Source organism: Anoplopoma fimbria, chromosome 10 (genome assembly GCF_027596085.1).
Source record: "Anoplopoma fimbria isolate UVic2021 breed Golden Eagle Sablefish chromosome 10, Afim_UVic_2022, whole genome shotgun sequence".
In the NCBI taxonomy this organism is placed as follows: domain Eukaryota; kingdom Metazoa; phylum Chordata; class Actinopteri; order Perciformes; family Anoplopomatidae; genus Anoplopoma; species Anoplopoma fimbria.
The window spans coordinates 11,758,294-11,785,362 of NC_072458.1; the positions used below are offsets into that span (position 1 = coordinate 11,758,294).

Here is a 27,069-nt window from a genome sequence, read left to right on the forward strand (position 1 = left end):
ACATGCACTTGTTGTGTAAATTATACTTGTCCTGAGACAAAATGTAAATATAATAGTTAAAAAACGTGGTTTGAAAATGTTATTTAAAATACCAAACTCTTGAGCACCCCCTAAAATGGCATTTTTCTCTTGTCCCACCTTCTTGATGACCCCATTGTATATCAAATATAACAGTTAAAATAACTTATAAATCTAATTTTTTTGGTATGATTTTGTTGATATATGTCTGTTGTAATCTTTTAAACAATTTGTTTGATCCTCAACATATTTTGAAGAATAGTAATTATTCACTGAAGGTATGTCCCACAACATGTGTGCAACCCTGTTACCAAAACCTATTTAGCCTTGCAGAGGAGGAGAAAAACTAATGAGTCACATGACACACAGGAAATGACATCATCAAGCCATTTGCTAACACCATGGGTAGACCAAAGGTAAGTTCTTTCTTGTATTTTTTATATTTTTCCAATATTTCCAGCCTGGACTGAGTGTGTCACTCTAACCAATGCAACACTGTTACCAATGTGAATGTGACTCTCTTTACTTAATCGTACAGGATTTATGAAGCAGCATTTTAAAATGTGCTTTTTTCAGGCTCCCAAGTATTTGTAATTGGGTTGCGCCAAGCATAGCACACAAAAAATAAAACATCTCATAAAAAGTATACTTTCGATGCCTGAGCTGGACGAATCAAAATATTTGACAGTTCATAACCTGTTTTTCTGAAATACACAACAGAAAATTATAAAATATAGAGTCAATTTTTTAAAAGTGTTGATGCCTAAATTGTCCTCCAATTCTGGAATGACCCCAATCAAACTTGCACCTGCGTGTCTACACACACAAATGCAACAAACAGAACTGCGTTAAGAGAGTAATTGGAGCCTTCCAGCTTTGCTAATTAGCCGTTCGCAGAAGTCTGCCCAGAAAGTAGTAGCAGCTATAAAAAAAAATGTCAAATTAGGACAGCGCATTACAGGACGTTAAGTACGGGAAAGTGACACCTTCCTTTGCTAAAGCCTGGCTGGTTGAACTTTATTCTTTTCTTGGCAGTTTTTATTTTGAACTGGTATTTCCCTTTAGCTTACATAAAATAATTAAGAGTCATCAGAAAAGCTGTGCACGCAAATGTGAGAACATGTATAATACATAATTATACATGCAGATTTATTCTATCAATCTTACATAATCTTTTTCTCTTTGTTTTTATTGTTTTTTGTTTTGTTTTTTTATCAGATAACTATGGGGAGGGAGGGAGTGGGGGAGACAGAGAGAGTGGGGGGGAGACCTGTGGATGATTAGCTTCTTTTTGTCCTCTGCTTTATTTTCCCTGAGAAGATTAAATATTTCTGCTTGAGAAAATCTTTTTAAACGGCCACTGACTGCTGTCCTGGCCCCCTCTGTCACTGGCTGAGCACACAGGGTCCCCCTCCAAAAAAACCCCACAGTTCTCCCCCATTTTGTCATTCCAAAATGTGGTGAAAAAATGTAATCTTCTAACAAAGAATAGAAAAGGGTGGCTATAGAGGAATTTTTTTTTTTTCTGCAAGTGGCCTCTTTATTGGGTGGGGGATGGGCGACGGAGGGCTCCTTCACAGTATCCACACACAACAGGGCTCCAATCTGTCAAATAATTAGCCAGTGTGGGAGGACAAAGGTTTTTATTTGCCCGAATTTCATACATCACTGCTTGAATACATCATCACTGTATTGTGACGGGTCATGGGAACTTCAGCTCGGAGACGGAGCGACGGAGATGCAGACAGGTCTAGAAAACTGATAATGAAAAGACAAAACTGACTGAAGAATCTATAAAGATGTTGTAGACATACGACAAGAGTTTTTATGTCAATCTGAAATAGTCTTTTTGAAATGTTGGCGCAAAGGTACTGTATCTGAGCTGAAGCGATCGATTGATTGACTGATAAAAAACTTTGTTTATAAAATGCAAACTCTTTTTAAAGAGTGTCAAGTTTAGATTTGCTTATCAAACTTGTCCAAATGCTTCAAAGATGTCTTCAAATTGCTTGTTTCCTCCATCCAAACAGTCCAAAACCAAAGAGATTCAGTTTACACATTACTGAATCAGGAAATCCTCACACTTCCATAGCTGGTACCATAAAATGATTTGCTTTAAAACAAGACTGAAATTACTAATTGGTTATCAAAATACTCAACAAATCGCTTATTAACTAATCATTTCAGCTGAAAATGGCTTTTGTTGTACGTTGATATTTATTTATCACATTAAAGATTGTTTAAAAAAAATGCATATCACCATTTTAGAATTTTTGACACATTTTCTTATATATGATTAAAATCATTGCTGTTAGTAAATTTTTTTAAGACATTGTCAACAAGTGACAATATAAGATGGCCACTAAAAATTCAAAGTCACATTCAGCTCGAGGTAATCTTTCAATGAATAATGCAAACTGTGAGAGAAATAAAGAAGCTCCTCAGATTTAAAGGATACATTTATTATACAGAACATCCATAGTTTGTTGTCACCCTACAAGAATATCCTCCAAGTCATGGGGCTGTAAACCTCGATTCAATAAGGCAATTTTTTTCCTAAAAATTACGTACGGTATTTTTTTTTACAATTTTTGGGATTTGCAGCATTTTTTGTTGTCTTTTTGTTTCAATTTACAGATTGTTTCAAACTGTTTAAAACTGAAACCGTAATCCGAGAGAAAAGATGTTTCCCTCGAAACGTAAGTGAAGTTTAGTTGTATGGGAATGCAATTTTATATGAGACAGAGTTGCTTAAATAATAGGTATGCAGAGTGTATCGGAATGGTTATTCGAAGCATTTAATTCGATTTTTTTTAAACGGTCAGTGGTAAAAAACATTTATAAAGACTTCCAAGTCAACCCTCTCTGTCACTGCAGTAATGGCTGAAAAGTAAAAACAGCTTCAATTCATCAAGTTAAAAATAAGGAGGTGTTGGAGTGACACTTGGAGTGGAGTATTCCTCGTTGTATAAGGAGGAGCTCTGCTTCTTCCTCCAGCTTTTGTGCGTTTATTTGAGGTGTCTGTCAAAATAAGCTCCATCCATCGGATATTTAGAGAAGTTGGGGATTGAACTGTAATTGGCCCTCAGTGAAACTCTTCTTCTGTGCTCGTTGAAATCTGAAGAGAGAAAAGTTATCAGGAGCTCGATATTGTCTGCTTCTATAAAGCAGCCGCTCCTTTCACCTCGGAGTTCCTGAGCGAGGAGAACAGGCCTCTGCGTGGCCATTGTTTGGTGTGATTGCAGCGGCCCGTCTCACGTTCCTCTGGAGGATTAGATTGATCCACTGACTGAAGGTGAAGTCCTGGTGACTGTACTGCACCCGGCAACACCAGAACCAGGAGGGGGTTTGTTCTCCTGAAGCTGTTTTTGTCCTTTTCTCTTTTTTTTTTTACTGGGAACTGACATTAATTACCCGTTTAAAGCAACTGGGAACCATTGTGTGTGTGTGTGTGTGTGTGTGTGTGTGTGTGTGTGTGTGTGTGTGTGTGTGTGTGTGTGTGTGTGTGTGTGTGTGTGTGTGTGTGTGTGTGTGTGTGTGTGTGTGTGTGTGTGTGTGTGATGTATTTTCTGGGTTGTTAAGTGAGCCTCTGCAGCTGTAAGGTGAATCCTTTAACATGTACAGGAGTGAAGGTGTAAGGATGAATAAAGTGTCCAGAGAAGTTAAGGCCTAAGGTCGAAAATATCTAGCAAATACTGAACCAAACAGACTTCGTTTGTCTAAGATATTTAAGTACTTAAAGTCGACCAATTTGTCACAAGGTTACCATGAAATTGCATTTTCATTTATAGTAGGCTTGAGTTTTTTCTTTTTGGTTTAGATTTCGCTTTAACAGACAGATTTTTTGGGGGGGACACTCTACACTCTACAATGCTCCATTTTAAAATTTAAATTTGATTTGATCACATTTTTCTATAGAGAAAGTGTAACTTTGGATACATCTTCATCTGAAGAAGACCCGATTTGGGCTCAAAACTTTACTGGAATTTTACTTTGCTGTTCTTTTTCTAATTAATTGAACATTTTAAGGGGAGCATTCAACATTTAGTCAGAGATTTTGTTTAAAAAAATAAATCTAATTAAAATTTTAAATGTAATTTTTTTTGATAGTTTGGAGGTGTTTTGCGTTTTCCAGTATTATGCATTTGTCTTTGTTGCTGTCAGCGTACTTACGTATGACGCCGTTCTTCTCGACTCCTGAAGTACTGATATTTTGGGGATGCAAGGTTTTCATACTGCGAGCAGTGACATATAGATGTAAATATTCATATTTTGGAGTGCGTATTGTACATCAGACAGAGGAAGAAAATACTTACTTATATTTTCATACATGTTTTAACACTGGCCTTTTTTTCCCCTCCTCTCTTTATTAACTGCTCTTTCCCTTTTTTTCTGGTTGAAATAATGAATTAAATCCAGACAGGGAAGAGAACAAACGGCCCCATAAAATCAGAAAGTTAAACACACTCTTAATTGTCATGTGTGACTGAGTGACATTCTCAAATCTCGTCTGGAACTGAATGTTTTACTCTCTCTCCCTTGTCTTTTTTTTTCTCTCTCTCTCTCTCTCTCTCCCTCTCTCAGACTGATTTATACACACAACATGTTGCACAATGGGAGCCTTGTTTGCTAAATGGGATAGCCTTAATGGAGACTTATATTTCCAGGATTATATCTGTATTCAGTTGCAAATGATTTGGAGGGAGGGGGGGCCCGTTTCAATACTCTGCCTCTGTCTATGAATAATAGTATCATTTGAATTAAGTGGACACCTGGTGCAGTGGGTAAGGCTCCGAGGCGCGCTGTTGACCCGCCACCACTGCCAACTTCCCTTTTTCCCAGCCTGTCCTTATCCGTCCCTCCGAGCCTCCGATTTCATTCTCCGCCGCACAAAATGCCACACACTTGTAACTTTAGTCTCCCTTCGGCAAAAAACTTTGCTCTCCCGTGAAAGGCAAAGGGGTATGAGAGGGAGAAAAAAGAAAAAACTTTAAGAGGGGGGGACAAATTCTTATCAATCTCCTCTTAGATTTGGGGCAAAGTCATTTGAAAGCGCGGTGTAACGTTTCAGGGAAAAACTTCCAATTAAATACTGTAAAAAAAGATAAAATAACAGTATCCTGGAGCTGCCCGGTGCTGCTATTAAAGCCCCCTTTTGTTGATTTATTGTACATTAGCCACTGAGCCATGCAGGGAAGGGGACATTTCAGAGGGGATTCTATTTGTATGCATCCTGCGTCTGCCCCACACACAATCAGGCCTGTATTGCGTTTTGCAAATTTATACCAGGATGTAGGTTTAGAGTGTCCCACCCCCCCCACCCGTCTCCCCGGTCTCCCCCCCGCCCCCCTCCCCTAAAAGAAAAAGAAAGTTTTTCAAGTAAGTGTCTGCTTTCATGAGCACAAGTGATTGAGGCTCACAAACAAAGCGTTGTTTCTAAACTCACAGATGTACAGCCCCTCCGTAGCTTTGTACTCCGCCCCCGAGAAGCATTCACACATTTTCTATTAGAGCACAACATTGGATTGTTTGGAAATACTTTTTTTTTTTTTTTTTTAAGAGTGGACATCCAATAATACACCCAAAGCTTTCCCAGGGCTGTATTTTTCACCCAAGAAGAGGAAACGAAAGAAGCCTTTTCTGCCCCTATATCAGATTAAAAAAAAGGAAGTAGCCTGCATCTTTCTTTATTCTGTTCTTTCCTCGTGATTTCACTTTTGTAAAACGCATTGAGAAACTAACGAGACTCGGAGCTCATCAGTCAGATGATCAGCAATGATATTTGGCACTTTAAACTTTGAATGAGATTTTGGGGAGTAATACAAGTGTTGATTTCTCCTTTATACTTATACCCTACTGAATCCAAGAAGTTAATATTGAAGATTTAAATATATGTTTTTTTTAAATAAAATCTTAAATCCCCAACCTCTTTGGCTTTTGACCTTTTACAAAAAAAAATCGGTGTCTAGTTGAGGCCCCTAATCGTTTTTTCAGATGTCTATTAGTTGTTAGCAGCAGTTCCACTAGAGACATTTCACCTCTAAACTTCTCACATGGTTTTATTCAATATTTGAAAATATAAAAATGAACACAAATTCATCACAGGATTCTTTTGCACTCTCATGATCAGCCCATGACCCCACCGAGGTTGATCTTGTGACCCTTTGAAACCGGCCTGACCCTCAGTTTGGTAAACACTGGGGTTAAAATACCCAACTGTGTATAAAGTACTTAAACGTAGCTCCACCTCGACCAGCTACAACGGTAAAATGTTACATGTTCATTGATGCATCAGTTTCACTGACCTTCCAATGTTCTGCAGATTGAGCACTTTTGCTTTTTATACTTTTAAGAACGTTGTACTGATAATATTCTGTACTTTTACATAAAATATGATGTTGAATGAATTGTATTTTTACATGAATGTATAGGTACTTTTACTTGAGCAAACAATCTGATTACTTCTTCCACCACCGGACATTTAAATACAAAAAATAACATCCAGATGGCACATCATTTTCAATTCAACTTTCATTCCCATATAACTAAACTCTCAATTGCGCATCAAGGTAAACGTATTTTCATACCAGATTATGGTCATAGTTTAAAAAAAAGTTTGAAACATGGGCTGGACATTGTGAATTGAGACAAAACAAAAAATGCTACAAAACCACTTTGTTAGCTTTATAGGCAACAGAACTACTACTTTGTTATGTTTGTCTTTTGTTTGTTATGCAGTCTCCTGTGTGCAAGCCCCGTGTTTTTTTACACCTCCACTCATTTGAAACGTATTTGCGTTACGTCAAAAGCAAAGGTGATTCACAATGCACTTTCGTTGCATGGGAACGTAGTTTTGAAGCGACATGGCTGTTTCAATATGCACACATTTTCACATTAATCAACAAATAGTGCATTTACATTTCAATTTGTCTGAAATGTGTTGATATAAAGGTTATATTTACTCAGTTTTATATACAAGTTAGGTGCTTTCTGACAACAGATGACTCTTAAACTACAAGAAAGTCCTATTGTCAGTCTTTGTACAGAGAGAGAAAACACATACACACACACACACACACACACACTCCGACTCTTAGGAAGAGATAGAGGAGGACGGTCATGTTAGAGTTAGATGACAGAGGAACCATTATCCCTCTAATTCTCTTGTCGATGCAGTTATGTCTTATGCGGTCGATGGACATGCAGTTGTTATCCCTGATCGATGCTGAGACACTTCATAACACATCTGAGCGTGATAGAAGCTGATATCCCGAGCGGCACCTCCTGATCCCCATTTAGCTATGATTGCAGGCGTTGGCGTGAATCTGCTGGGCCGGTTATGGATTAGCTACTTTGGCCCTGAAGTGGCCGCCACTGATGATGTGATTAAATCAATGATCATCTCTCCGAAGGCTCTTTGATTCCGTCTCGTTTGGCCGGGCAGCAGAACAGAGCCGACTGTTTCAGCAGCAGAGGGACAAATTACACAGGTTGCACTTTAAAAGGCGTGCAACAACGCGTTCACTGTCTGAATATTGAAAGAGAAGGAATGGAAACATTTATGAAACTTTAAGTGTAGCTTAAGGTTTGAGGGATCTTGGCAGTTCATTCTTCACCTTGTGAGTGTGTTTGATGGGATAATTTAGATTCAAGGTCCACTTTTCAGGGCTTTCAGCGGCATCTTATTATCAGTAAATGGAATTAAAGGTTTTTTTAAAGGTTAAAGGTTTTTGAGGTTTTCATAGTGTTTTATTAAGATTCCTAGTTTTTTGATAAAGAATTTCTCTTTAAGGACTTTTGTCCTTTTGAAAATGTAAGAATTTTAGGAATTCAGTAGCTTTTCAGGTATTTTCTTTTAATGATTTTTTTACGTTATTTCATTTTTTTTTTTTTTAGTTTATGTTTAAATATTCTTGATTTTTTTTACTCAGTAGCTTTTGGCTAGGTTTTTTGGATACGTTTTTCAAGGCATTTTTAGTATGTTTAAGGGTTTTTATTGAAATTTTAGACACATAAAAAGGTTAAAGGGTTTAAATGTAATTGATTGTAAGGATTAAGGTTTTTCTTGATATTTAAAAAAAAAATTGCAGAGGGGATTATGGGGAATAATGGGGAACTTTATGGATTTTTCAGGGATTTTAAAGTAATTTTAAATAGGCTTTTACTGTGTTTTTTAAAATCTCCTCCTTTGTGAGCGATATCAGTCTAATAATTGCACTCAATATAATTTACCAACATTCTTCTCCTCTTTGGACTTCATGAAAATAAATTATTTCATACAGTCAACACATGACGATGTCTGAGCACCGCTGCAGCTCTGCCTCGGTTGTGTCTAGACAACAGGAAATGCAAAATTGCATTTGTTTACAGCCTTGCAGAGCTCAGGGCGGCTGGTGGTTTCCAAAGTGCAGCAGCCATTGAGGACAGCGGAGAGCTGCGAGGACGCAGTGAGCGGGCCGGATGTGAGGGTGAGGGTTTGTCTGCAGGCAGCCGGAGAGGCTCGGCCCAGGATGTGCTGTAAAACTGCTGTAAAGCAGATTGGACTCTGTTTACTGTTTGTATCGCATGACATTTGTTTTTCTCTCTCTCTCCACTCCCCCTCCTCCTGCCTCCTCCCTACCTCGCTCTCTAGTTTGACGCACATTCTGTCATTTTGTGGTCTGTCCTCTGCGTTGTGGCTGCAGGACAAAAGGCAGGTAGAAACAGAAACATTTACTGGCTCCTTTTTATTTCTCGGTAAACACTTGGCCCCGTCAGAAAGTGTCAACGAGCCCCTGGCAGTATCATGATATTTGCGGGTTCCTACGCCCCCAGGACCAGACATAATACAAACATAACCCCCGATGACACATCTTGTCAGCTGTCTGGCTGCCTGTCCATCCAGCTATTGATTATCCTTCAGCAGCCAGTCATAAATGACCCGTGATCATCTGGCTGAAAAACATATTCTCAACATCTGACCTGTCACTAGAGGTTAATCAAATAAACCATGCCGGCCCCATGGAGCATGACTTTGCAATTATCCGTAACCTGCACCTCCCGTGCTGCCTTTTATTGCATCATTAATACGTGGGAAACCAGGGTGACAGCAAAGGTGACGGCAACTCAAAAGAAAATGTAATAAATAACACTGCTCGGTGTACTTAGAGGGGTAACATGCAAAATCTGAGCTTTTAAAAGAGAACATGAACATATCAAAGCGTTCACAGAGGAAAAACAAAGTAATGCCAACAAATGACAAGTTTTACAGTCCAGTTTCTTAAGTCCAATGGCTTTGATGCCAAGAAATATATAAGCAAACGAAGGAATGCATCACCGCAACATCTGCTATGATGGATGTTTGTGAAAATGTGCGTCACAATGAATACCTGGGCTTTCTTTCTGCTGCAATTTATTTTTTTAAAGTAACCTGAACCTGAACGGTTTATATCTACAACTATTTAGATCCTAAAATAGTCTACATTTACAGTCTCCTTGTTTAATTAATTAGTTCTAATTTCAGCTTTAGCCAGCAAACAGTGCTTCAATTGTGAGAGTCTGAAATGGCGCTGAACCCACTGAGAGTATTTCAAGTTACCTCCCTGTTGAATCTGCTCCTATGTGCCATAATATCCAAAACATATTTGTAAAGTCCATGATTCTGACATTCTCCCGTGGCTACGACGAGTAAAACAGAAAACATTCTCACCTACAACTTTGAAAATCAGATCCCGGCGTTTCGGGGGTTAAAAACAACAATTTAAAAGGTAGCCTCTTGCAGTAGGCCTGAGCCAGAATGGGAGACCAGCAGCAGTCAAACTGTAACCCTGGGAATGTGTGCCATCCTGCATGATAAATATCAGTGATTTGCTCCAGGCCTCAGACTGTTACTCACAGGAAGTCCCTGTTTGAGTGGGTTTACACAGATGGAGACCATTCTTAGTCAACATTCACATAAAAATCAGTCTGGGCCCTTTTTACTCTCTGTTTTTTTTTCTTCTTCTTGCTGGCCTCCTTTTCATTGTGCGTAGACAGTGGCGGAGACTTTGCTGTTTTACTGGGCGGGAGACGACACCTTTATTTGTTTGAGAGGTTTAACTTCAAATTTCACGAGGATCTGCAACCTCACACAGACATGAGTAAGCTCGGCCTCGTCATTCATGTTCTTACAATAGGCAAATCATTTTTTACCCATCTGGGAGATACAATTCCTTAATACTTCTAATGTGTAGACAGACAACTGGTTTCACTCTTCAGTTTTGTGCTCCTAATATTAAGGGAGCCTTGAGAGGCAAGTTGGAATAAAGAATAAACAGACTACAACGCGTCCTCATCTGATCTTAATTGTTTTCTCTCCTGTTTTTATGACTTAAGTACAGGTGAAAAGTATGTTTTACAAGACATGGTATGGTATTTAAAAAAACGTTTTTTTACTTTTGTCACAATCTTTCAATTGTTGTTGTAATTCTCATTTCATATTTAGAACACGGGGTACTGGTGCGCTTCAATATCGTATGTGGCTGACATGAGTTTTACAACAATAAACACTCGTAAAAAAGATATAATTTAACCCCTCGAAAACTTTTTGTTCTCACCTGTTTACACTTGTTTAAACTTTTTCCCCCTACCCGTTTCACTATTGAAAAAAACTTTTATTCATCTGTTTCTAAGTCATAAACACAGGAGAGAAAATAATTAACATCAGACTTAGAAAATGGATCAGCTGATTTTTTTTTTTTTCAGGCCTCTCAGGGCTTCCGTACAGCTGTGATGATGGGGAAGGACAAACATTTTGTTCGTAGTTACCAGCAGTTATTGGCCTTCTGGTCTAAGTTATGAGGAAACTCATTTTCTCCTGATGTGCTTCAGGATGAGTTTCCTAATTGTTGTTCTGTCTGCTGTCTGTCTCCTAATGAGAGCCACGCTGGACCAGGAGGCTAAAACGTCCTCACATATGTTGCTTTAATGCACCAAAGAGGTCTGCAAGGAGGACTCCTCTTACTGCTTCAGTGTGTGTTTGAGCCGCTGGTGAAAAAATGTATCAGATATAAGTAACAGTTATTTAGCAGATAAAAATGTTAATCTACTAAATAACTTGATTGTTACGTAAGTAAAAAAAAAAAACAGTTCTCAAAGGTTTTTAAAAACAGATTTTTAGGATTTTCAGGATATTTCAAAGGATTTTCTTTTAAATGCTGTTTGGCGTCAAATGTAAAATCTTTAACTTGTTGGCATCTTTTGTAACAGAGTTAAATCAAGTGAATCATCACGTACATTTTTCTGATCAGCGGACTTCATTTTAAGAAAAAGATGTCCCTGACATTCTGTACAGTTTACAAACATTTAAACTAAATCTTTCATTACTTTAACTAATTTCAAAACGTTTTACTCCAGTAAAGTACAAGTACCTGTAAATTGAATCCTTGTACTTAATCTCCGTCACACACTGTAAAAATCTGTAAAAATCTCCGTCACACACTGTAAAAACATGATCCGTTAGTGCGGTTTTCTACCTTGAATATAAAAGCATCTCATTTCAAGGATAAAGTAAATGCAAACTAGATTGTTTGTCAGAGTTGATATGAAATCTGTTTCTGTTAATGCTTGAGCTCAAACAAAGGGCTACCTGTGGCTAGTCTGCTTTGTTACTCAGCCCTGAAAAGACCTCTTCCTTTCACTTTGATCTGGAAACACCTATTCTTATTCGAGATATTTGTGCTTTCTAATTGTGTCCTGCATAAGAAAGCGGCATCCTGCTGGTACATTCAGGGCAATATCCTCTTTGTTTTTAAGAAATCTATTGCCCGAAAAGTCAGCTAAGATGCTTCCACTAAATCTGGTGAAAAACTGTCACAACAGGCTCTAGTGTATTTCATGTAAAAGGGGGGCGACTGCTTTACACTCTAGATTTTCCTCTACCAGCCTCAGATGTTGTACTCGCTCAAAGGGTTGTAATTAACTACTGCTTTATTGCAGCCATTGTTGTAATTGGCACGCAAGTTTGTGAGAAGGAATAATTTCCTTTTTTCCCCTCCTGAAATTTGCAGCTTTTTTCTTTTTCGCCGTTAGGTTTGTTGTCATGTAAGCTTGTACGTCAACAAAGTCCCAAACACATCATTATGCAGCTTTTATGTGTAAGTAAAACAGCAGCCGAGGAGGTGTTTTATTCTGCGTCCCTGGTGCTCTAAATGGAGAGATTACCTCAACAACTTCACCACAAGTTTGCTCAAAACAACAAAAAAAGTTTCCAGAAGCAAATATTCTCCTTTTTTCTGCCACAAAATATTTCCATCCATTTCTTTCCACCTCAGCGAATCCCCCCCTTTTCTGATCCCAGTCCACTTGTATCATCAGCTTCCTCATTTACGGCTTGAAGGCGATCCTGACACCTGGGACGTCATGTGAAACCATGAAGGACAGGAGGCAATAAGTCGGGAGAATAGCAGCAATCTTCGGGAAAGTTCTCCATTCACTCTCACTCCCGTAGTTCTCTGTCCTCTTATCCAGCCTTGAAGATAAAGAAAAAATCAATACAGAAACACAGTGTTAGATAAAAGCGGAGAGGTGGGGAGAGAGAGCCGAGCCAAGTTGGGTGTAGTGAATTAAAGCGATCAGAAATTTCCCGGCCACTCAGCCTCTCGGCCTACATAACCTAACAGCCCTGTCTTGCTGCTGTCTGTCACTCTCCGCTCTCCGTTCAATTCCTCTTTGTTCACTTTTGATTTCTTCTTGGTCTATTCCCAGTTTGCTTTGTGTTTTTGGATGAAGGACCTGCACCCCATTCAGCTGCAATAACTGCTGAGTGAAGGTTTTGGATATTGCAAGGGAGCCAAGTCTGAGCTTCCATATCGGCCTTGACAATTGTTGGACTCTCTGGTGGGACGTGAGGACGGACTGGAGTGATCAGTCTCTTTGTTTTTAGGCGTGTTAGCGGCGTGGCTCTATGGCAGGGTTAGCCCACCAATTTGGTCTAGACTGAAATATTTCAACACGTATTGGATGGATTAGCAAGATGTTTTGTGCAGACATTTATTGTCCCCAGAGGATGAATCCTAATGACTTTGCTGATCCTCTGACTTATCCTCCATAACCACAAGCAGGTTGACATTGTAGTTTTTAAGCGAACTGTCTCGACAACTACTGGATAGATTGTTATGAATTCATGTACAGACATTCATGGTCGCCAGAAGATGAATCCATCCTACTTTGCTGATCCTCTGACTTCGACCTCTAGCGCAACCCTGAGGTTGGTCTCAACCACCAGGCCTATTAAATATGTTGTCATGAAATGAAGTACACATGTTCATGTTCCTTTCGGGATGCACTCAATTTTTTGTGATGATCCCCTGCTTTTTCTTTAGCACCATCATCTGGTCAACATTTTTATTTGTCCAAAACTTATTTTTAAATACAAAACGAATGACAATCACATCAGCCTCAACTTAACTTTGTGCTTACAGCTAAATACGACACCATGCTGCTGGAGTAACAGGCCGTATTGCTGGGCCTACTGAAGGGAAGGGAGGCACAGGGGAACCAGAACCAGAACTGTGAGTAGCAAACTGTCAGACCCTGCTGCAGTATAATGAGAGATTTTGTTAAAAGGGACTCTGGTTAATCGGAAACACTACCACTTTTGTCCACCAGGATCACCAAAATAAACACAAAATGCAAGTTCCTCGTAGTAACTTTCAAGTATCTTGGTATTGTCTCATATACAGTTATGCTTTTAAACAAATCTATAAAGGAAAACATTCATTATTGAAACAATCATATTTTTAAATGAGCATGTTATTATTGCCCTTGTCAGCACGTTATCCTGCTAAAGTTAGCACGTAGCCAACACACTGACCTGCTACTGTGAGTATACCCTCAAAGTGCTGCTAGCTTGAGTGTCTTGGACTTGTTTTACCTGCTTCTTGTACAAATATATATCCACCCTCATCCCTCTGTTTCTCAGCCCTCTGGTCCTTCACCTCCCCAAGTACCAGATCACACTGACATCTGATGAGCTGTAGTAGATATCAGGGCCGCATGTGATGCTCTGCAGGATGTATTTCAAAAGGGGGTTGAGGTCATATTTCACGGTTTCAGGGCTGAGGCCTGGTCAGGTATTAATTAAAATCCAAATACCCTGTATTGATTGTGTTATCAGGCTAGTGCAGCCTGGGCACGGCGTATTGATCCGCCCTGTGATTTATGATCATTTTCGAGAAAATCCTTTTGTTTGACTATATGAGGAAACAGAGCCTGAGTGAGTGTAATTATTTTAGATCTATTAGGTAGCGCAGTGCTGGTGGACAGGCTGCCACCCTGAAGCCCCCAGAAGAGAGATATTTTCAACAAAACAACTGTTATGATCCGGTTGGTTTCATTGAAATGTAATTCAAATAAAGCACCAGGCTCCACAGAGTTATGTGTGTCAAAGAGAGGCTGCACTTCTTACTGTTGGATTCTTCTAATCATAGGAGATGACTACATTTCTTCCCCTAAATATGCTTAAATGGGTTAGCTCATCCAATTCTCAAAGAGAAGAGCATATTTTTCCTCACTTATCATTGGTTACATCAACCCATTTATATATTTCAAATTTAACATGCCAGGGTTTTGCAGAATGTCTACGTTTTTGCATTTGGTCAGAACAAGTGACGTAGTACATCAAACGACCGATATTGAAAGTTACATGGTATAATAGCGAGTAGAACATTCAAGAATGTCCTAAGAGTGGGTGGGAGTAATGGTGGATGGTTCAAACAAACACAGGACTTTCACACAGCAGACCGCTGATTATGTCCCATGTGAAACCATTAGGAAACCGTGACTTAACGCCTATTATGTAACGTTATTTATTTCCTCTAGTTACATTATTATGTGACCTTGTTATGTTTTTATTTGAACACAAACGTGATATTATAGGTTTGTTGCCTAAACCTAACCAAGCACAATGTTTACCTTGTGGCATTATGCGTTTCTCCAAGCACGATACAAGGCTGATATGAAATCGATTCCCGAAACATATTATATGGTTCAGTAACGTCGAAATTCAGCTGCTGTTTGCAGAAACGTGCAATGCCAAAAAAAAATTCTGGCGACTGGGATGGGGTATTTACTTCATAAATGCATTTAATTATATTGCTAGAAACAACAATGATATAAAATTGTCTGATTGATACCCGATCAAAACCTTTGCAAGGTTTTTTTTAAATCTGCGAGTGCAGTATGGTAAGTATGGTAAGGTAGGAAGTGACTGTGGTTACATTTTAAAAAAAGCAAACATCTGCAGATTGATGGGCCACAAACTCTCATTCATTCTGCCTTGTTACATAAAGGGCACACTACTTCAGATTTGTCTAACATGAACATCAGTTCTAGAGATACTTGGTTGGCTCAAAGTACTAAAGAATGATGTTTGAAGACATTGCCAACAAGGTGTCTTTCCAAAAAGACCAAAAAAAAGGGTTGTTTTTTTTCAAATGTGTAAAACAACCAATGTTTTCCTGACAAATGACCCTACTGTGGTTGTGTAAATACTGGCTGTTTGGATGGAAAGCACCGTCGTCCTGTGAACAGAGATGCACATTTATTTTGTTGTTTAGTTCTCATGAACGTTAAATGTGATAAATAACCTTACCATGGACAGCTTCCATTGAGACTTTACTTTGTGAAGCTGCTGGTTCCTTTTATTCCCCCTCAAGTTTCTTTAGCTTTTGAAAAATAATTTCATTGCACACTGTCTGATAATTTCACATATATTCTTTAGGGTCTCTAGGATTTGAAGTTTAGGAGCATAACATGTAGCTGAACTGATTCTTTAAATGTCAAATGTTGCCTAAAACTTACCTTATGTGCCATGCAGATGTTGAAAAAGTAAACCCCCAATGTTTTTCTCTTACTCAGTATGAAAACAGAGGAGTATCAAATTCTTCCCCAGGACTCTTGTCATTTCTTATTGCCCTACACGTATCTGTGCAGAGTCGTAGCCGTTCACTGTCTGTCTCAGCGGCCGTTAGCTCGCCATATCTCCATCTGAGGCCTCGTGCTCCGAACTCATACAGCAGCTCTCACATTCCTCAGCTGGCAGCAGCTCACAGGACGCTCCTGTGTTCAGCTGCTATTAACAGACATTTACCGTGATCTTGATATGGATTTAAACAGGGAATATTTTCAATGCTGCATAATCAAAATTGAAATTTTTATATGGACAATACCTCATTCTTAGTAACAATCTCTTGTACAGGCAGAGTGGAGCTTAAAAGTAACTAAATACATGTTAAACCCCAGGACTAAGTCTGTAAACTGACTTGAAAAGCGTACATCCCTATTTTTAAATCAGCTTTTATGCGTACTTGATTTATGTTACAGCCGCCCAGTGAGTTGGACAAAATACCATGAACAGCTGTATAACACATCGCCGTATTTACTGTAATCTCATGAAGTTTTGAGTGTTGTTTCAGAGGTTTTGACTGATGTGCAGAGGTCTTGTCAAAGTAACAGAAACACCTTGAGGTTCATTGCAGTATGATGTGGGTGTTTGCATTGTTCTGTCCATCCACTGGAAAAAAGACAAGGAGCACAGTTTACCTTTTTATTTAGATATGGGGGACTCGAAAACCTGTTACATTTTTAGTGGAAATGAGGCGTGGAAATAGTTTGCCAGGATAATGATCACCAACACAAACGTTTATTTTGAAATGTAGCCTCATTATGTCAGATCCCACGGCATATACTGAATGTAATATTGCAGACATCATCTGTAGTATATTTATTATTTATAAAATAAAATAAACATTGCATAAGATCCCATCTATATTCCTTTGAAAATAAGAGATTTGAGTTGTTTAGTCTGGATATGATTAAACAGCATAACTGGAAGGATACTGGTTAGTCATTTCCCCAAACAAACCAGGGAAAACAAACTAACAAAAATACAACCCAAATCCTTTCCTGTAAAAGCCTCACGTAGGATTCATGACTTCAGTATTTCTAAAATCCCAGATATAACCCTGTTTATATTATAATCTAGTGTAACAACTCTGTTAGAACTGCCTCTAAATTACCTGGAGAGTTAAACCATATAACAATTTGAGCTTCACAGCAGTAGCATTTGTTGCATGTTGGTTCTGGTATTTAGTACAACGTATTCATGTCAGTTTTCTTCTCTAGTATCACTTTTTTTCGTGTATTCATTTACTTCCTGCGGCACTTTGATGAACTGAAAAGTTACACTCAGCATAATTTATTCTTGAATGTGTAATAATGTATTGAACTTGACCCGGCCCCTTCAGATACAAATCTGTCGCTCATCACACTTAACAATACAATTTGATACAGTTGTTCCTCTATAACAGATAATTAAGAGGTGCTCTTTGGGCGGAGTTAGTGCAGGCCAAGTTAGAATCTGAAAGAGATCATGGTCAAGTCGTTGCTAGTTTGATTTTGTGTGCCGACGCGGGTTACAAAGAATCAATATCGAATCAAGGGGTTGGTTGGGGTGGGGGGGTTGAGTTTCCAGATAAGCCCTCTCTTGGCCACTCTGGCTATTCATCATAAGTCTGTAGCAACCTGATAGGTCAGGAGAAATGATATTCCAGCAGGAGCAGTGGGGCCTCCTTATCTCTCCATAGCAGGGGAACGGGAGACACGCCGATCAATACCAGGCTGTTGTGTAGCACTTGCAATTATCAACAGCTGATTCTGTCCTCCCCCAGCTGCATCTTTTAATACCACATAATTACAAGTTTTGGGACAATGCCTGGTGGAAAGGGATTACAGCTCTGGTGAAGTATGCGTCGTTCCTCTCTTGGCTTTTGAAATCGTTATAGTCTGTGGGAAAGAAGGGATCAAACAATAAGATGAACAGATTTGATTATGCACTTCACATGCTGATATTTGTCTGCATTTACCCGCTGTGATCTTTTGGTCATAGCTGCAGTGACAGTTTAAAATGAAAACTGTGACCTGTGGTTGGATGGCTAAATGACAACCAGCAACCAAAAGTTCAACAAAAAACTACAAAAATGAAGGTCTCATTTTCCCAACTCTCATTAAAACTCCACTCCACAAGATAACAAGACTGAGCCCAGGTCGGTTTGCCCTCCTCGCATCTCTGATCATCACTCAAGGGAAGGAGTTCTTTTCCAACTTTGAGACGTTTTTTCAATCCATAATGGCGCCAGAATTGTGGGAGGTCGTACCAAATGAAGCGAGGGCTCCAACACCTCCTGTGCTATCCTGGCAGTAGCCTATCGCAGGCGGCTGAAGGACATCTAATGATGGACCGGAGGCGGAGGCAGCGAGGAGAGCGCCGGTGCCTCGGATAAACCGGGAGAGTCTCACTTCCGACAGCCACCAGCTCCAGATCAGACCTATCTGCGACCTGTGCGACATTTTCCTGTGCGCAAAGTTTTGACTTTACGCACGTGTTTAATCCGGTCTTTTACGCAAGAATTGGATTTTACGCATCTTTTGGAGACCATCCTCCTGGGGAAGGATAACGGCTCCTGCTAGAGTGTTGCTCAGCTGTCCTATGTGTGTGAGGAGTGAGATTCAACCGGGACATCCATCCATCCATCCATCCATCCATCCATCCACACACTGAGAAGTCAGCTCAAACTCCAGCGCCTCTTTTGGCACAAACTCATCCAAGAGCGCACAGAGGAAACCTTTAAAACCTCAAACGGACTACACCGCGATGTCAACAAAGTTAACCCCGAAACGCGCGAGCCATCCACAGTGACTTCATGTCGGACTAAAACCATGCCGGAGTGGCTCGGAGAGTTGTGCGTCAAAAGAGAGAAAAACATAAGCAGCAGAAGCCGCGCACCGGGCAGGAAGTGAACTAATTATTATTAAACCCCATCCCTCATTTCCATATCTAGCGTGAGTTGGCTGGACCGCAGCCAACCAACCCCCCCCCCCCCCCCCCCCCCACTCCAACCCCCCAGCCGAAGGGCAGCGAGAGTCGTAAAAGCATTATCCTTCCTCCATCACAATCACACTGACATGCGCAATCCGCGCACGGGCATCGACAGCAGCAGCAGCCGCCGTCCGTTTCTTTCACCGGCCCCGCTCCCTCCGAACGGGTGTCCCATTCGCCGCTCGTAGATGAGTCGGCGGACGGAAAGAGGCGAGTCTCAGCGAGAGAGAGAGCAACATGTCCCGCCGCAAGCAAGCCAAGCCGCAGCACCTCCGGTCCGAGGAGGAGGCGACCCGGAGCGGACTCCTCCGCGCGCATGGTAGGCTTTAACGGACTTACTGTGTTTGACTTCAGCTTCAAGTGTCTCTTCGGGACAGCTGCGTTTAACGGCTTTTTATCGTAGTGTATATATATTTAACTATAAAGGGAATGAATGACAAGGATGGTTGACCTAAAATTCACTGAATCAATGGATAAAGTATTTTTGCAAATTAAATTAACTGATTCGGGTTGCATTACTTTCTGTTTTCCCCGACTGTAAATTGTGATTATTATTCTTACATTTTTTTTAAAAGTCTGCCATTGTTAGTATTAAAACGTATAACAAATATAGTTACGATCACAAGAAGGGAATTAAATAGTTCATATTTGAGTCGTTTTAAAGTTTATAAAAAAAAAAAAAATCTGGCCCACATTTATTGGCTGACGGGCAGACTGCTCTGAACTAAACTATTTAATTTTATTTTTTGAAATTGTTTAAGTGGGATAAATAGGAACAGGGGCCTGTTGTGAACTACTGAAAAATACACCAAAACACATAATACACCAACCAGGCCAATAAATATATTTTTATAGGTTATTATTTGGGCACATTATTCTGGCTCAAGGCCTTCCCATCAACTACTAAAACGTTCACATTTTAATGAGGAGGCAAGCATCTGAAATAAAAACATGGTTTTGATAAAATTACTTATTATTTATGATCATTATAGTGTATCTACTTGTATTTTACTGTTAATTCTTAATTAACATATTTGCTTGTGTTTCTTAAATAAGATGAAAATAAAAACAGATTAGATCAAATGGAGTTGTATCAGGAGTATATTTCAATGCACATTAAAATCATCAGCTTTGTATTATTTGTAACTAGATTTCAATCCTTTATCATTGGACACCAGAAGACTAACATCATTTATAATATTTGAATATTCAATTAAACAATGAAATGTTCTCCTCATGTGCGTTGCAGGAAAGCCCCGGATGTTATTTGAACCTTTTAATAAACACTTAACAGCTAAACACTAACTCACACCAGCACCAAAATTTTATTAAAAAATAGATTATCCTTTAAGCTGTCAGAAACGGGTTCATTTAAAAAGTGACAGTATTTTGAATTGAGTTTGGTCTGCGCTCTCTAAATTTGGTGCAAATGCTTTGAGAAAAATTGCCTTTTTCTGCCTGGCTTTAACAGACAGTTCATGAATCTGTGTGAAAATGAATCAATTGTAAATTGGTTAATTTGATTCACAAGTGTTTATTTATATTAATATCGACCTTGTTCATCATTTATGGCAAAATTCTCAAAAGCAAAAAGGCCTGAAAACCAATTCCAATGCATTCATGAAAATCATCATCACCACAGCACTTGCTCCCATGTTTGTCAGCGATTAATTTATTATTAATATTATTATTTGTGGCTGTGAGAAGGTGTCGAGTGTGGAAGAGGCCCTCCTCTCTTGGGGGGGGCCCTCCCACAGCCCTGCAGCCGGGGGGGGGTGCTTCGCCACTCGGAGATGGGCTTTGATTGAGCCTGCTGACTTAACCTTTGTCAGCCTCACCCTGCGAGGGGCAAGTGCTCCATGTCTGGATCATAATACAATTAGTACATGCGAACCGCTGACCTCTGCGGCCCCGGAGGTCACACACAGAGAGGCAAAGACTGAGCAGAGTCTGTTTGCTTTTCAGCTGCAGCCCCCCTCCCTCTCCTCCCATCTCCAAACCACACAGCAAGAAAACAAGACATAAATCTGTTTTCTTCTCCTGACATTGTGGATGGATTGAGCGAGGGTGACATTTCTGTCGGCGTTATTGTATTTGGAAATATGCTCAGAGCTTTAAATCAAAAGCGATCTTTGCTTTGCTTTTTCTGTAGGTTAATGTTACAAAGCGCAGACGAAAACCCTGAGTGAAGACAGTGAAAGTGTTTTGGCTCCTGTGTTTGCTGAATCGCCTTGGTGATCCTCAGACCACCCACATGGCGAGCCAGCCACTCTGATTATTTACCTTCTGACGAGTTTGACTTTCAAGTTGATTCGACCCACTCAGCTGTGGTTACACTTTCTTTTGTCAACTTAAAAAAACCGAATAAAAATATTTTTTTTATTATCTAAGAAATGAAACAGTTAGAAGCTTAAGCCTGTAATGTATTAACGGAAGACACTTCAGGTGAGTAAAGTAAAACATTTATCAAATGGATACATCACCATGAAATGTCCCCAGTTGATGAAAGTGTTCTGAAATGTTATGTCTAATCATGCACATTAGTAATTATCTTATTAAATATGTGCTTATTCTTATAATTTTCCGAAACAGGAATCTGAGCATTTCATAAAGCCAGGTTTAAAATTGTTTTTAAACCTGTACATTTTTGGGGATTTGTTTTTTTTTTGCCACTACATTAATCAAAATACACTGCCAAAATCCATTTCCGCCATGTTTTAAGTAATAAAATGTTGTATAAATCAGGCTATGAATGATATGAACAAACCCCACTGTAAAAACCTTTAGAATATAGATAGAAATGAAACATCAAAGTTTGGTGTATGGAAGTGCTACTGAAGTGGAGATTTCGGGCTGAGAGTGAAAAAACTCCTTTATAGAAAACAGCCTTTAATATCTTTAAAGGAAGTTTTCTATAAATAATTTTTTTCTCATACTATATTGTAAAATAACATACATGTTGAAGACACTACAGGTGAATAAGGAAAAATTGATTACTTATACTAAGACAATTCATTTTGTTTTACAAGTTTTCTGAGATGTTATGTTTAACTATTTTATGAGGTATTATCTAATGCTGACTTTTGGTGTATATGTGAGAAATCTTGATGCAAGAAGAAAAAAGTAGTAAACTAAACTTTAATAAATGTGTATTTTGGATGTTTTTCTCTCTACTGGTCTGAAAGATGTTATGGAAGCAAAACTGACCAAAATCTAAAAAATTGACTAGAGCTTGACAAACATATTACTTTTTAATACAGACACTCTATGTGTTTGCACCATGATGAGGTTGGATGTACTGGTGTAGTCGTAAATACACCAGACGTCCCAGTCTGTTTTTAGCCTGAGCACACTGGGACTCCTCCGTTCAGGTGGTGAAACACAGTGATAACCGGAATGTATTGACTACTCTGGATACACCAACCCACACACACACACACACACACACACACACACACACACACACACACACACACACACACACACACACACACACTGGAGCAAATACACACCCATTCATGTTAAATTCAGCACAAAGACATGCTTGTTAAAATTGTTCACATACACTGTGTTTAAGAACAAAGGTGCAGCCGTGTGTTGGCCGACACACACACACACAACACACACACACACACACACACACACACACACACACACACACACACACACACACACACACACACACACACACACACACACACACACACAGAAAGAACATCATTTTTCATACAATGAGTAAATTAATATACCATTGGAAACAAAAATGTGAAATTAAAAATAAATCTAATTGCATAGTCATACCTTAACTTCATAATATCCATCTTTGTAGTTCTGATCCTTTTTTAAATTCTTAATTTCATTGAATTTGTTGTAGGGAAGCCCGATTGTGTGTAACAATAATGCACTATTGATTTACCCAAATCTTTCCATCTGGTATTGCTGTCTGTTTCTTAATGGGGCAAAGCCTGAACAGATGAACAGTGATTCTAAAGTGTCAAATCTTAAAAATCTTTTGTCAAACAGAAGCACAAGAGATTTATAGAAATGTGTTAGATAGAATTTTTTTTTTCTGCCATTTGTACCAATAATTCAAATGTAACAGTGGATTAATGTTACAATACCACAGGAGTTAGACTTAAAACAACTAATGCATATGCTATATATCCAGTTCACATCAGGATATTCTGGGAATTTTATTGGTTTATTATAGTCAGTTTGATCACATTATAAAGGTAACAAACTTTGCATGTATCATTTAGGTTTCAACTGTAATAGAAACATCATGCTGTTTATTGAAGCTGTCATTTTATTGCATTAAGCTAGAGACACTTTTGCTTGCCTGGTGTTGTTGATACAGATTCAAAAATGTGTTCTTCTGGAAATAAGAATACAAGCTTGATCTGTATGAAGTAATAAAAAGGAATTTACAGCATGTGTTTCAAACTGCTTGGAAAATGAAATGGCTGTAATTTACAGCCTTAAAAACACTTGAGCCACAGGGAAGTGTTTTACAGTTAAATTAGTAAATGTCAGGTTTTCTAATAAGGTTAGACAACTTTACAAGTATGTCAAAGTTTTTATAACAAAATGTGAAAAGCGCACAATTTTTGTGCATAAAGACGAGAGATATTACTGAAATGTATGAATGCATCGATGTACAGTATGGGATTTCATTATCTGTCTGAATGCACAATCGAGAGGTCAGATAACTTCATTGAACTTTATTGAATTTTTGGGAGACATTATTGACATCTACAAAATAACATGACAAAGTTTAAAACCTTGTCATGTTATTGTGGGGCCTGTTGAATTTGAGTTTTCTTTAACATTAAATTATGTGTTATGTGATGCATCACTCTATAAAAACCTCCTTGTAATTCAGCTTGACATGTTTGTTATCTTTGGACACTTAAGGATCTCTTGTGGAATTCCAAGTGCAGTGGGTTTGAACAATGCTTGTCCACACAACATGAGTTGGGGAAAGATGGACTCGCTGTTCTGTGTGTTGGGGAGTAATTACAACGTGATGAAGGGAAATGTGTCCCTCTGGTGAAATATCATGACGATAAACGATCAATTATACGTTCTTAATATGTCTTTTTTTTTTGCTTTCAGACATCATGGAGGTCATGGAGAGAGAGGAGACCGATGGACGCCGCCACAGCAGCGAGGACACACACATCTGTGATAAATGCTGTGCCGAGTTCTTCACTTGGACTGAACTGAGTGAACATCAGAAAGTCTGCACAGAGGATCCCTTGGTGCTGATAGTTAAGGACGACGACGGGATGCAAGCTCCTGAGGAATCTCCTGTTGGACCCTCTCCGGTTCCCAGTGTGGTGTCTAGTGACTCGTCTGCAGCCGAGTCCACGGAAGCCGGCTTTGTGCTGGGGGAGACGCTGGCGAACAACAACGTCAGTCTGGATAATTTAGAAGAAGGCTTGGAGCATGATGAGGACATGGAGATCGAGCAGGACAAATACGCGCTGACCTCCAGCCCTCGGCCCCCAGATTCAGCCGAGTCCACCTCCCCCAAGGTGTCAGCTGTCGGTGGCTACGGCATTCCGAGCACAAATGTGACACTGGAGATCCTTCACAGCACCAGGGTGGCTGTCGCTCAATTCTCCCAGGGAATCGGCAGCGGTGGCACCGGGGGAAAGGTGGCTTCATCAGCGATCCCGGTGATCCTTGAGCACCTGCTGGCGCTGCAGCAGCAACAGGTCCACCAGCTGCAGCTCATTGAGCAGATCTGCAGCCAGGTAGCCTTCATGAACAAACAACCAACACAGGCAGCGCTAAACCCGGCCTCCAGATCTCTGTCTCTGGCGCCTAACCCTTTCTCTTCTCAAGGCATCGCCCCTCCTCCCATCCTGCCACTGTCCGGAACGATGCCCTCTTCTGTCAACGGACAGGCTGCGGTTTCTCTGTCCTCCGTGCTCGAGAAATCATATGGTCTCCCCTCACAAACTGTATGCGGCCAGTCCACTTTTAGAGATGTAACATGTACCTCAGCTCCCTCGGAAAACCTGCCTCTCTCCAGCTGCAGCAGCGGCACATTACTGCCTCCTTACGCAGGCTCACACACCGGCAGCATGAGCTGTCCTCAGACACTGAGCTCCTCCAGCCCGCTCCCCCTGGGGCCAAGCAGCCTCCTCAGCTCATCCTCCAGCCTCCCATTTCTACCTCAGAGCCCCCCCAGCGGCGTCATTTTCCCCAATCCCTTGGCGAGCATCGCTGCCACAGCCAGCGCACTTGACCCCCTCGCAGCACTGATGAAGCACAGGAAGGGCAAGCTGCCCAGCGTGCCCTTGTTCGAAACCAAGCCCAGCCCAGAGGAGCCCTTCTTCAAGCATAAATGCAGGTTCTGTGCCAAAGTGTTTGGCAGCGACAGCGCTCTGCAGATCCACCTGCGCTCCCATACAGGAGAGCGGCCCTTCAAATGCAACATCTGCGGCAATCGCTTCTCCACGAAAGGGAACTTAAAGGTGCACTTCCAGAGGCATAAAGAGAAGTATCCTCATGTTCAGATGAACCCTTACCCGGTGCCAGAGTATCTGGACAATGTGCCAACAAGTTCTGGGATTCCCTACGGAATGTCCTTCCCTCCAGAAAAACCTGCCTCCTCATGGCTGGAGAGCAAACCTGTTGTAGCAACTCTGCCAGCCACCTTGGGCCTTCCGCTTTCCTCCAGCATTACCAGCATCGGAGGCTCAAATGACCCTATAAGTGTAACACCATCCGTTAAATCTCCCCACCAGCCAGCTCCTGGTGAATGTGTATCTTTGTCACCCAACCACGGGGGCAGCGAGGCTCATCTCTCTCCAGTTTCAGCGTCTCCACAGTCCTACCGTGAGACACAAGTGTCCAATATACTGCAAACAGAGGGAGTGCACCTGCCCCAGAACTGCTCCCTGAGACCGAGAGCCAACCCAGTAACAGAAGCAACCAGCACTACGATACCATCCTTGGCCACCACGCCTGAACCTGTCCCCTCGGCATCCCCTGTCTCAGACTCCCCGGCCCTCTCGTTCAGCTCAGACGAAGCTAAATTCCCAACCGGCAGCTTCCTGGACTCTATGCAAACATCTGAAACCTCGAAGCTCCAGCAGCTGGTGGAGAACATCGACAAAAAGATCACAGACCCCAACAAGTGTGTCCTCTGTCACCGCGTCCTCAGCTGTCAGAGTGCGCTGAAGATGCACTACCGCATTCACACAGGCGAGAGGCCCTACAAATGCAAAGTGTGTGGCAGGGCTTTCACCACCAAGGGCAACCTAAAGACGCACATCAGTGTCCACCGAGAAGATGCCCCCGTTCAGGTGCAACACTCCTGTCCCATTTGCCAGAAGAAGTTCACCAATGCTGTAGTCCTCCAGCAGCATATCCGAATGCACATGGTGGGGCAGATTCCAGACTCGAACCTGGTGGACGGGCTCCAGGAGATGGACGGCGACGCCTCCCTCAACGAGAGGAGCTTTGACAGCCTTAGCAGCAATGACAATGACCTCGTTGATGACATCTCAATAGAGGATGACAAAGAGGACGAGGAAGAGGAGGTGGAAAACATGGAGGAGGTTGTAAATCCATTCAAGCCCTTGATATATGAATGTAATTCTCCTCCTAAGTCCTCCAGCATTGTTTCCAGTATAGCTGCACTGGAGAACCAAATGAGGATGATTGACTCCACTATAAGCCTAAACTACTCCTTTGGCATAAAACCCCTGACAAATGGTTTCAATGACAACGGCCAACACAACGTTAAATTCTCGCTATCGGAGAAAAGTCCGGAGAACTGCAGATCAAATGTGTCGGAGTCCTCCTGTTCCCCTCGTGTATCAGTGTCCCCAGTTCAAAGCAGCGCAGAGGGCGTGGCGATGAAATCACTTGCAGTGAGCAGCAACAGGCCAGAGCTCCAAGAGCCTTTGGCAGCCTCGGTGAAGAGAGAGAGATCTGAGTCTCCTACCTCAGCATCGGCAGCTGCATCGGCCCAAGAGCTGAGAGGAATACAGGCCAGCAAGCTCTGTGTGAAAGAGGAGACTCCTTATAGTATGTCATTCCAGCTGAGCAGAGAAAGAGGTACATTTACGTCCTTGTGCTTCTTAAGTAGAAATTGCCACAGCCTACTGACGTTTCACTGTGTTGTTCTGAGGATGTCA

The 27,069-nt window shown here is 40.7% G+C and overlaps 1 protein-coding gene across 4 annotated transcripts in view; it reads left to right on the forward strand.

Annotated features, from left to right (window-relative positions):
- The first annotated feature begins 358 nt into the window (after positions 1-358).
- The window catches only part of sall3b (spalt-like transcription factor 3b), a 29,127-nt gene continuing 2,416 nt past the window's right edge, over positions 359-27,069 (forward strand). The window contains exons 1-4 of one of the 4 annotated variants that reach the window (XM_054605879.1): positions 379-434; positions 8,389-8,486; positions 13,458-13,547; positions 24,029-26,989. In XM_054605879.1, coding sequence (XP_054461854.1) covers positions 24,034-26,989 — 2,956 coding nt within the window. In that variant the 5' untranslated portion in view covers positions 379-434; positions 8,389-8,486; positions 13,458-13,547; positions 24,029-24,033. Of the gene's footprint in view, positions 435-8,388; positions 8,487-13,457; positions 13,548-19,139; positions 19,233-24,028; positions 26,990-27,069 lie in introns of those variants that run through there. The other 3 variants (XM_054605878.1, XM_054605880.1, XM_054605881.1) reach the window with 3 other exon arrangements.